The sequence below is a fragment of the Sinocyclocheilus rhinocerous genome, unplaced genomic scaffold, assembly GCF_001515625.1.
Source record: "Sinocyclocheilus rhinocerous isolate Xijiao unplaced genomic scaffold, SAMN03320098_v1.1 scaffold2423, whole genome shotgun sequence".
In the NCBI taxonomy this organism is placed as follows: domain Eukaryota; kingdom Metazoa; phylum Chordata; class Actinopteri; order Cypriniformes; family Cyprinidae; genus Sinocyclocheilus; species Sinocyclocheilus rhinocerous.
In genome coordinates this window covers 141518-153584 of record NW_015634501.1, presented here as the reverse complement: position 1 = coordinate 153584, position 12067 = coordinate 141518, and the positions used below count along the sequence as shown (strand labels likewise).

At 39.2% G+C, this 12067-nt stretch overlaps 1 protein-coding gene and 1 long non-coding RNA gene across 3 annotated transcripts in view; both read right to left on the bottom strand.

The window, feature by feature from the left end:
- Positions 1-3432: 3432 nt before the first annotated feature.
- Positions 3433-5162, bottom strand: LOC107745715 (uncharacterized). Its single transcript, XR_001640625.1, has 2 exons — positions 5096-5162; positions 3433-4748 (listed from the first exon to the last, which is right to left on the bottom strand). It is a non-coding gene; the product is annotated as an uncharacterized LOC107745715 (long non-coding RNA).
- A 977-nt stretch (positions 5163-6139) lies between these two features.
- LOC107745714 (KH domain-containing, RNA-binding, signal transduction-associated protein 1-like) overlaps positions 6140-12067 on the bottom strand; it is a 13392-nt gene continuing 7464 nt past the window's right edge. The window contains exons 8-9 of one of the 2 annotated variants that reach the window (XM_016559657.1): positions 8041-8097; positions 6140-7401 (exon numbers count right to left, since the gene is read on the bottom strand). In XM_016559657.1, the coding sequence (XP_016415143.1) occupies positions 7290-7401; positions 8041-8097 (169 nt within the window). In that variant the 3' untranslated portion in view covers positions 6140-7289. Of the gene's footprint in view, positions 7402-8038; positions 8098-12067 lie in introns of both variants that reach the window. The other variant, XM_016559658.1, reaches the window with a different exon arrangement.

The window sequence follows — 12067 nt, the reverse complement described above, 5'->3', positions numbered from 1 at the left end:
TCAACAGACCCTGCTTACATCAAGGTTTTATCTAAACATAGTTTTCTAAGTGCCCGGCTCGTGAAAGCACATCCTCGTTGTGCATTAAAAGTATTCAAGACTAAATGGGAGTCTTCAATTATTCATGAGGGCCGCATGATGCACATCTTATTCATCCTTACTGGTTTCAAAACATGCTCAGCACAGCAACCAGCAGGACAAGTAGTTATTACACAGACTGTCTGAATGTTGCTTGCACTTACAATGGAAGTCTACGGGGAATCCATACAACAGCTGCCTCACAGACATCCACTGCAAACACATTTCTGCTGATTTTACAATCTGAGGTATGAGCCAGCATGATTTTCTGTGGTAATCGGCATGCAACAGATGTTATTCATAGAGCTTAACCATAATGGTTCTTTTTAATCAGAAGTCTTCAACCCTGCTCCTCATCACTGCAATAACCTTTTATAGTGAGCTAGTTAAAGGTGGGGTAAGCGATTTTTCAAAAACGCTTTAGAAAACTGATTCAGGCCAAGTAGCAAAACAAACTTGTAGCCAATCAGCAGTAAGGGGCGTGTCTACTCATGATGTGGAGGAGAGAACGTTCAGTGCACAGGACGGACATTAGCCGAGCCGAGCGACAGAAAGATAGAGATGAAATAAAAAAAAACTAAAGAGGAAAATGTCTGCGGAACAAATGAAACCTTAAGGCAATAATGCAAGAAGTAGGACCCATGTAAATATCGGATCAGCTTTCCAGCACTGCGATCGGACGCCGAGGTTGCTTTGTTTCTTCTCGATAGGTGAGTAACACCGTGTCTGCGCCGCAACAGCTAAAGTCTGTCTAGTACACTGGACGCGACAAAGCGACCGTTGAAAATCATTTGAAATTTGTGTCGTCATAAATAGAATGCAGCAGCAGTTTTCTGTCGGGGATCTGTCGTGTCGTGCCACGCCGCATCCAGTGTAGACCATAGATATGAATATATATCTATGGTGTAGACAGCATCACTGATTATAATGAGTTCTATAGTATTTTGTCGCGACGCGCCACTCGCGTCCGGTGTAGACATGGTGTAACATTGGTATCTTCTTCTTCTTCTTATAGAATTTGCGGCAGGCTAGACGCATCACCGGCGTATTACTGCCCTCCTCAGGTCATCTGGATACTCCGCTTAACATTTAAATCCTTGTGTAAAGTCCAGTAATGTGCAAAAAAAATTGATAACGACTTTGGTCGACTCATAATCCTTGAGCTAAGGATAGACTTTAAAGAAACATTTGTTTCTCCACTTCATTGACTCCACATTTAAATAACTTTGAAAACATGTGACGTCTTGCTGCATGATGAATGGCACACTCCATTATCACATGGCTCACAGTTTCTTCTTGTCCACATCTACATCTGCCATCTGGATGTTTTCCAATCCTTGCTAACCCAAAGTTCAACGCACAGTGGCCCAACCTTAATCTAGTTAAAACGACACTATATTTTCTTTCTAACCTTCTAATCATAGAATGCCCTATTATTGGCTGAACAGAATAGTAATATCTGCCTTTATATCCTTCATTCCATTCTTTTTGCCACAATTTTATTGTTCCTTCTTGGATAATACGTTTACACTCAACTCTTCCGTACATAACATCCAACTCTACTTCACTTCTATTTACAGCCTTTCTTGCCATTTCATCTGCCTCTTCATTTCCCTGAACACCTATGTGAGCTGGCACTCAAAGAAATCCCACTATATTGCCCATTTTATTAACTCGATCGAGTGTTACTAATAATTCTACTATTAAGTCTGACCTAGCTTCACTTTTCCTTCCCTTTAATGCCGTTAAAGCTGCAGCTGAGTCTGAACAAATTACTCTTTTGTAACATTGGTTTGTTTTGTTTCACAGAACTAATCGTTGCCTGGGTTTCGTACGCATGTGTGGGGCAGAACAATCAAAATAGGGGCGAGATCCTTTTGGGGTAGGGGCATGTTTGTTTTTGGTGATTTCAAATGTCAACATTGGCTACCAGAAATTGCTTACCCCACCTTTAAGGGGACATCCATTTATATAGTGATGTCCAAAACCATTGTGGACATTATCGAGCTTACTCATTCAATCCCATAATGCACCTCATTTACAAGTGCACAATCGACGTACACTCAATGGCTGGCCAATAGAGACCACCCATGAACTCTTATTGTATTACCAGAAAGTTCAACTGCCCAACTCGCTCGTTTTCAATCGAGGGACTATATTAGTATTGGGCTGGATACAGCCCAACCATCCTGCAAAGTCTATTTGCAACCTGCTTCAACAGACTTACCTATGATTCTCAAGTGATCCTGAAGGCCTTGATTTGCTGGTTCGGGTGTGTTTGAATAGGGTTGAAGCTAAACTCTGCAGGCCAGTGGTTCTCCAAAAACAGGGACGAAGACCTTTGCTTTATAGCACAAAGATCTCATAGCTAAAAACAAAAAAATGAAGACAAGGGAGCCAGACACCTAAAATGAAAATGAAGTCAAATTACAGTAGCATTTGATAAAGACAGTAGCTGATTGAGTGCATTGCTTCTTTCTATAGCATTCAAGTTATTGCACTATATATTTTATACGGATTTATTTTACTGTAAACCATTGTTGTATTTGAGTCTATTGTAGTCCATTCTGAAACCCTGAGGAGAACAAGCTATCAAGAGACATGAAGACAAGCTTTGAAAGAGACACATAGGAGCCACTTCTTGAATTCACTTCTTGTTTCTTTTTATTTTTGACATTACAAAACAGGTAAAAACATCTGTGAAGTTAAGTATTCTCATTGTAGTCAAACATAATATGCAGACTGTGTGCGAGTGCTCTTGGATGCACCAACTACCAAACAAGTTAGAATGACTGAAAAATTCTGTCCGCTCCCTTAAGTCACCAAACGGTTTCTCTGACCCCAAAGGCACTGTAAATGCAGGCTCATCAATCTCCTTAGGAAAACAAAAGTATTCAAACTCCTGGCACTTGTATTTCATCACTAATCCCAAGCAATTCCCATGGTTTCCCGACATTGTGTTAGGTGCGTCGGCTTGTGTGGATGTTGGAAAACATGCAATGGAATGTTACTTCAGCGACAGCCAAGGTGGAGGTGTCCAACTTTTAGTCCTGGAGGGCTACGGATTACTCGAGCCAGATTAAATTCATTTTCATCACAGCACATTCAGAGAGACCTTTAGGAGGCTTAGTTATTACCAGCATTTCACACTAAAGGAGGTGGCCAGCGGCCACGGTTCTCCAGGACACGAGCCAGAAACCGTCACAACTCCTCCCCGTGCACTCAAAACCCTGACTCCCTGGAGTGTACTGGTTAGGTGTGAAACTAGCAAAATAGCCATGCAGGAAGACAGACAGTCAGTAGAGTAAGCAAGCGTTTTGCATTTCATTTGCATTCGCAAAGCCATGCTTCCTGTTTTCAGCATGCACGATGTGTGTTAAGAGGAAAGAGCTGCCAAGCCACAATCCCCCAGTTTCAGACCGCCACACATGCCTTGCACATTACCCCAGAGGCATTTCCCCAGCAGCAGTAGGCCACGCATGCCCGACGCAAACAGATATGACCGTGTAAACAAAGACCCATTAAGTGCTTGCAGTGGGTTTGAACATTTCCTCCTTGAGAGTAGTTTTCTTTACCCCCTAAGCATCTGTCTGGGAAATGAATTAAATATTTCCATTATCTGCTTTTGCGATTTCTCATTACAGTGAAGCCTGCATACAAACCGGTCAACCTCCTACCCACGTGCACCCATTTCCAATTGTTCAATGGCACTTGAGCAGTGGCTAATGCTTATTAAAATCTGTGCAGAGGACTGATTTGTCTCTAATGCAATAAGGCATTAGTCCTGTTAGCCAGTAGGCAACCAGTGGCGGCTCTGCGGGGGGACGGACACACTGTCAGCGGCGGTAATTGGTCAGAATGACGGGATCGAACCCCGGGGTGGTGGGGGGGGGGGATGAGCAAAGCAGAATTTATGGAAAGCTCTCAATTAGGGCAAATAAGACCTTTATCCAGAAGGTAAAAAAACGTTAGTATGATTTAGATCAACCGTTACGCTACACTGCAAATCCCTGAGCTTTTTGTGCTTGGTTCATCAGACGCAAGATTCATTTGTGATTCATACAAACTGCAAGAGAGCTCCGCCAGCATAAACCCATTCAAACAGATCTACTCAAGAGCACGATGAAAATTACCATGGCAATTAACGGACAAAGTCTGTGCTAAGAGATAGGGGCCAGACAGCTCCAAATTAGCATGTACGTTCCTCCGAGCGAGGAACCGGGGAAGACATGCTTGTCTTGCAGAATAAAGCACTGGAGTATTGTCTGAGGTAGACGTCTGGAGAGCCCCGACAGAATTTTTTTGAGCTTGTTAAAATGATTTTTTGGCCAACATGAGCAGTAGTAGTCAATTTAAAGATGAACATTTCAAGTAAACTGTGCTTAGAAAGCATTTGATGAGGTGAACAGTAAAGAGAAACTTTCAGTACAGAGAAAATGACCTTGCATTATGACTGGAGAGCCAACATAAACAAGCATCAAGAGCTCAAGACTTTTCCACTTTAACCCATTAAGAGGTTGCTGGATCAAACGTTAGCCGACAGGACTATCGATTTCTGCCATTCCAAACTGTTCAGAAGCTGTTCAGTCAGACTGTCCATGGTTCCTTAAAGGCAGCTGGTGTTCAAAGGTAAGATTGCTCTTACGCTGCGAACAAACGCTTGTCTTTTCCTGTAGGAGAATTACAAGTCGATCAGCAAAGCAAGCAAGAGGGAGGAGCACACACACAACTCCAAGGCATCTAAATCATCTTCCATGATGAGTCCATTCATCACATTAAGCCACTGGAGCTACCAGTAATTACAGAGCTGATTATATAGTGGAAACCGGAAGCAAGCCCATTAGGGCAGTGCAACTTTGTGCCATTTAGCGCTTCTTGCAGAACATGCAGATTTGGAAAGCTTTGACTCATCAGAATTAAGATGGACTAAAACTACAGAGAACAAACAAAAGTAACAAAACTCTTAATGGACGAGCATTGATGCATGTTTTCAGTTTCAGTGGAAAAGATAACTGACCTGAGGAGAGGTCTGACATTCGATTAAATGTTCCATTTCCAGGAATTGCTAGGCATCACAACCTAGGGAAGAGAGAATGCTATGAGCGAACAATCAAACATTGCTATGATAAACTATTTTGTATTGAGGAAGCTCATGCAATCTGCCAAGTTTGAGTCATGCAACTCAAGCTTTTCCAGGTAACTTTTTCAGGTAGGACATTTGAGTTTTTCAATACGTTAAACAATTAAATCGCAAAAGAAAAAAAAAAACAGGAGCAGCATTACAAACATAGATGGATCAAGATTTGACACTGAGCACTTTTAGCATGAGTTGCATTATAATTCTGCTCTGAAATGTTAGTACAGAAATATTATTATAAGCAAAATCTATTACTGCGTGTTTGTATAGATGTATATATATTTTTCCACTTTACTTTTATGTTTTTAAACGATTGAATCTTTTAAATCATTGCACGCTGTTACCAAACAGTTTTAAGTATATAAATGTAACACTACTCACGTACAAATTTAGGGTTAGGGTTACCTTTACAATGCTGCACTTAAAGTTTAACAGTCCTCTCCTGTCCTCTTTACTAAAAGCAGCCAACTTGTCTTTGCATCAGTCTTGACAAATATGGCCCCTGCATAACTTAACTTTTAAATTCAAATTATTTCAGGCTGTAATACATTTCCCATTCCGAGTGAGACCAAAAATAAAATGTCATTCAAGAAAAGTTTAATACATACCCAAGCATCGAATGCTTTAGTTCTCTCTATAGACATTAGGAAGCTATCCAGGTTATTTTAAAGAGCACAGGTCTTACCTCTAGGGTCCTTTTTAAGTATAAAAAGAGAGAGAAACATTAAAGGTGTGCTTTTAATTGTCAAATCAAACACTTTAAACAGACTCCTTTAGTGTAGTTTACGTCTTCAGACTACATGCATTGTTTTAAATTTAAAATCTGTTTTTGAAGAGGAAGAAAGGTTGGAACCGAAGGTTATGAGTTATTTAAAAGGCCATTTCAGATTTTATGAAGACAAAGAAAAATAAACCAGGTTAAAGTTTCATAAAAAACAATCTAGGCTTTATTGACATCTGCTGCAAAACATGTTTTGGACAGATTTAGTTACCTATTTAGGCAAGCTTACACAAGTCATTCTGCATTTTATGGAGAGGATACAAATACTAAATGGCAGTAAAGTACAGTTTGGATGTGGGTTGTTTTTTTTTTCTTTCCTTTTTTAAATTATGTACAATAGAGTCGGTTTTAGCTGCAGTATCCCTTTACATAAGAAAGAGATGACCCTTGTGGAGATTGTTGTCCAAATCCTTTTTAAGCAGTTTGTGCATGCAGTTTATATAGCATGGTGTCATCCATGATAATCTGACTTGTTTGATGATATATATTTTTTTCCCTTTAAACATAAGTAGCCAAACATGGGTTATTCTACAGAACAGTTTTGAAAAGTAACATCTTATTTTAACAAATTAAGGATTTGAGGACATTCCATCTCAACAGCGTCTAATTGGGCTATATTTCAAAACTCTAAAGATACAAGGAAAAATATTGAGGCCTAAATTTACATTTACAGCTTTTAAGACTATTTAAATCAAATGAGGAATAATCAATGGCTGTTGGCATACCATTAAAGACATTTTGCATTTCAGTAATTTATACTCCTTATTACAAAACATACATTACGTTTAGGGTCTTTTTGATATGCTAGTATTAAACAGAATTTTGAAATGTAGCCTACATGGGAATCTGCAACTGCACCTCAGCAGAGTTTTTAAGGTAACACAAATTAAAGTGGTGTCCTGAGACACATAAAAAGTGGCTGTACAGTTGTTAGGCTTTACCTTTCAGCTAAATACTTTTTCCAATCATTGGAACAAACGTTTACCATGGACAAATGCAAAAAAGCAAGGGTAGGTATGAGCAGAGGAAGAGATAGGCAAAAACTAAAATAAATCAAACAAACAAAAACAAAAAAACAGCCATGTTTAAACTTTAATCCTTCTAAAGGTTATGTTGATTCTTGAGGCATTCAAATGCCGTTCTGTAGAGTTTCTTTAAAAAAGTCCGGAGTAAAAAACACAAAACCAAAAAAAAACAAACGGACAATTACTTTTGTCGGGTAGCTTAAAGCGTGAGCTGCCATGGGAGACAGTTGTCATGGCGACACGTTGGGTGACGTTCCACTAATCAGACTTAGTATCGTCCATATGGGTGTTCCCTTAACCCAGGCTTAGTCGGTCTCTGAGTGGGAGCTTTTCCACCGCCAGCAGGGCGCTGTGTCCCGTTCCAGTCATCTTGAGCTGCGGGATCAAACACAGTGCGAGTAGGTAAAACAACAGCAAGCAAACTATAGCTCACCAAAAACTATAAGGTAAATAAATTATCTTCACTAAGCCCCACCAAATCTGTATTAGAATGGTTATAAACGCAAATTTACAAGAATTGTTTAAAAATAAGTCAAAACATTGCTGGTAGGGCACTTGTAATAAAATAAGTATAAAGTAAACTGTGAACATCTATGCTATGGATCAAACTATGTGCTGCATCCAGATATGGCTACTTCCATAATATACAGTAGGCCAGAGTACCTGACAAGTGTAGTATGTCCAAATTCATAGTATTCAAAAAGTCATATTCATACTAAATAGAATGAACTTCAACAGTAACAAAGTCTCAAAGCAAATACCTACTAGACGGTATGCGATTTCAGACACAGCCTGTGTGACAGGCTTTATTTCCAAATATATAAATATAACATTGGTCAGCACTCGTAGGTATTAATACTTCCATAACCATCTTGAAAAACAGGAATTGTTCTGTTCAGCAACACCAGTGTTATCTATTGTAACAGTCCACACCCTTGAAGTAACTATAATAAATGTTTGAAACCATCAGCAACAGATGAAGGTTTGGGGACTAAATGACCAGAAAACTAAACTTACCGTAGTTTTCATAGCCCTCCTGTGTCTCTCCATGTCCATAGTCATAGTATTCTGGTTCTCTGAAAAAAATATGCAAGCACAAACCCTGTTCAAATGAACTCCTCTTACACAAGAGAACCTGGCCTGAATTTCCTAAAATAAACTAAGCCAGGGTTCTTAAAGTCTACATTCAAAGGTCCAAATCTGAATTTTCATTAATGTCAAAGGTCCGGAACAATTATTACAAAACTTGTTTTTAATAAACATGCATAACAAATCAACTTTTAAATTTTTTTTTTAAGTGCCTTTTGCATTCAAAATACATTAACAACAAGTAGGGGTGTGCGATATATATCGTCTGCGATAATATCGTAATTGTTGTTTTAACGATGTGCAATTTGACATTGTCGAGTATTTTGCAAAAACCATTCAAAACACCCCTACAGAGTAGGGATGTGCGGGTCTAGTCGACTAAACGGTACAGCTCCTACTAGTCGACACTGAAAACAATAGTTGATTACATGACAATTATCATTCAAATTACCATCATTTTATGTTACCATCAAATTACCATTGTTACATTTAAAACATTTGAAATAAGTTAAAATAAAACATTTGAAAAATACATTTTTAAAAGTGTATCTGCGCGTAAACTTCAATTTTACCTCAGACCTCGCACACCTGTCCGCGCTGTCTATTCCTCTAACGAAGACCCACTTCGGTGGTGGTGCAGGATGTCCAGGCGCTTTCTGAAACTATCGGCTTGCTTTTCGTTATCTCTTTATTTCGTTATTTCGCCTGCGACTTCGGTTCCTGCAGAGCGCGTTTTTTCAAGTGCAGGAATTGTTAATCGCCTCAGGTCCTGTCTTTCTTTTTGTTAGTTTTGTTTTTAGATGATATAGCCTACATGAAGTATGTTTTTAAAAGCCGTTATAATGCTATTACTTGATAAAATTTCCTATTGTTTTTGACTTGTGTTTTAAAATATTGGCTAACGTTATATGAAGATGAAGAATTCTGTCAGGCTATTGATTGATTTTCCATTGTTCTGCATTTCCCCAGCTGATTTTAATAAATAAGCATTGGCTGACGTTGAGTGTGTGCTTTTTTTTCCCTTTTTAACGACCGCCTAAAATTAAATGATGATAATGCGAGGCAAGCGTACGGCATAATTGTGACCTATTTTTAGCGGAATTCATTGAGGGATTTGACAGTGTGATTCATAGATTAAGTATTTCAAATGTAGGCTATTATATACTCGCACAAAGTTTTTTTTTCTTACCATCTTTTGGGGTTTTCTTACTTTTAGACTAGTCGGATACAAAACTTCCGTTTAAACTACAGTCAAATTAGTCGTCGCGCACATCCCTACTACAGAGTGCACGCACCTATACAGTCTATGGCACGCACACATTCCGTGAAGACTAGACGTGAAGTCTAGTCTGTCACTGCATGATTCAATTAAAATACATTTAGAATGATCACAAAATATATGGGGATATGGGGACAGAAAATGTATATATTTATATCATATTAGGATTGTGCAATTAATCGCATGCGAATGTCATGCGCATCTCGTCAGTAAAGCCGGTTCCGTGATTGGTAGTAAATCTCCATCACCTGCTTTGATTGAGCGGCATTCACTACACAGAGCCGTAGTTCACCGACAAGCTAGGCGATATCGCGTTCATAACCGAATGCAATTCATCTGCGATTATGAACGCGATATTGCCTAATTGTCAGTGAACTACAGCTCTGTGTAGCGAATGCCGCTCAATCTGAAAGCAGGTGATGGAGATTTACTACTAATCACGGGACCGGCTTTACTGACGATGCGCATGACAATCGCATGCGATTAATTGCACAGCCCTAGATCATATCATATAGTTAATCAATATCGCACACATGCAATTTCTCCCAATGATTACAAATGTAATATTGATTTTTTACAACAGTTCAAAAAACAAGAAGTTAATTAAGAGACTTGCATTATAGACACCATATTGCCTGTTTTTGCTCTATTTCGACAACAAAAATAATTTTTTTTGCGTCTCTGAGCAACATGACGGTGTTTCGTTCCTGAATTAATCAACCGTTTAAATGATTTGTTTCAATCGCAATGACTCACTTATTAAAAGTGACTAGCTGCCACCTACTGGCTGTTTTAATTTCACATTCAAAGTATCTTTCATTATTTAAATAATTTCAAATATCAGTATTCAACGTTTTGTTTAATATATCAAAACATTGTTTATGCATTTGTAATTGCAGGTTAAATGCATTCATGTCCTGCATTAAACAGTGTGCAAATACATCTAAATGCCATTTTAGGAGTCAGCTGTCCACGGTAGTCCTTAAGATACCAGCACAATAACACACTCAGCAAAATATTGTCTAATTATCGTTATCGATAAAATCCAAGAAAATCTCAAGATATTTTTTGTCAATATCGCACACCCCTAATAACAAGTGCGAAAAGTGGCAAAACAATTTAAGTGTCAGCAATAGAGGTCGACCGATATGGGTTTTTCTCTGGCCGATGCGGATGCCGATATTTAGAAACCAGGGCAGTGGGTGGCCAATATTTAATGCCGATTTTTTTTGGCTGATATGTTTGGCCGATTTTATTTTTTTCCCCCTTCATCTCATAAAAGAGAGTATGAGTTAGGGATGTAACGGTATGAAAATTTCTTATCACGATTATAGTGACAAAAATTATCACCGTTATCAGTATTATCACGGTATTGTTAAAATGTGCTGGAGATGTTAAAAAAGTACAGACACATAAATCACTAAACAAAGTATTATATTTTTTAAAAAATAAATAAATATATACAATTGCAATGACAAGTGGAAATATTGGTTTAATTAAGCCATAAGTGTTTGAACCAGAAATAAGCTGTTATGCTCAACGTAAGCAAGGAGACTGATAGCTAACTTCGTGATGTAAACTGGCTATGGCACCGGCTACAAACGCAGTTAAAGTTAAGGTGATAAGTAGACTGAAGTTGGGCTCAGGTGGTTGTGCTGTGGGATGCGTTTTCCATACATTTATTTATTTGTGGCGCTCACCACAATATCAAAACTGACGGATTTTCCAAAAGGCTTGGTTGAATAAACATGAGCACATACTGCACGTTTAAAAATCAAAAGGAGGTGCGGGCGTTTTTAGAACACTGTATTTCTGAAGGAAGACTATCTTTAGAAAATTTGATGTCATTTTCATTTCATCTTGAACGTCATATGCCTGATAAAGCAGCGTTTGTGAGCTCAGCGCTGCTTTGTGTACAGCTGTTACTGGGGAAACCTCTTTTTGTTCCGTCCTCCACGCTGTGACACCTCACAAAAGACTATTTTTAACCAAGCAGCACGGAGAGCCGCTTCAGAAACATGTCGCGGCTGGCTGATAAACAAGCACTGACTACAGCGGCCGCGATCAGCTCCGGTGGCCATGGAGCCGTAACGCGCCGCAGACGCGTGCAGCAAGGCACAGATCAGCTCTAACGTCACTGAATCTGCTGTTAAAAATGAACCATCCATTCATCATATCATCATGCAAAACATACACGACAAACAGCAAATTTTTCACTGTTTCTCAAAACGTCATAACATTTCCACACCGGTGATGACATGACTGCGGCGCCAAATAATTTATGTCCCCACGCATCATGTACATCGTCACGCGTTGACGTCATCAAATTGCGATCGGTTCCTGAGATCGGCCAAGTTGGTGAGTACCGATCGAGTCATAAAATATGATTATCGGTCGATACCGATCTCCAGCCGATCGATCGGAGCATCCCTAGTGGATACTGTAACATTGGTTAAATTTACTTGACGATGTTGTGTCCTCGAAATGCCTTGAAGACTCAAATGCAGCCAAGTTTGTGATTCCAAATCGCGCCCACGATCATAAGCGTTGTGCGGATGGATGTCAATGCGGGAGAGGTGCGTCTGACTCCGTGCTACTTTTACACTGCTGCCGCGGGTTATTCTTCAAGTTAGCGGTTCTAAATACAAATAAATAAGCGCTAACAGCACATGACATCG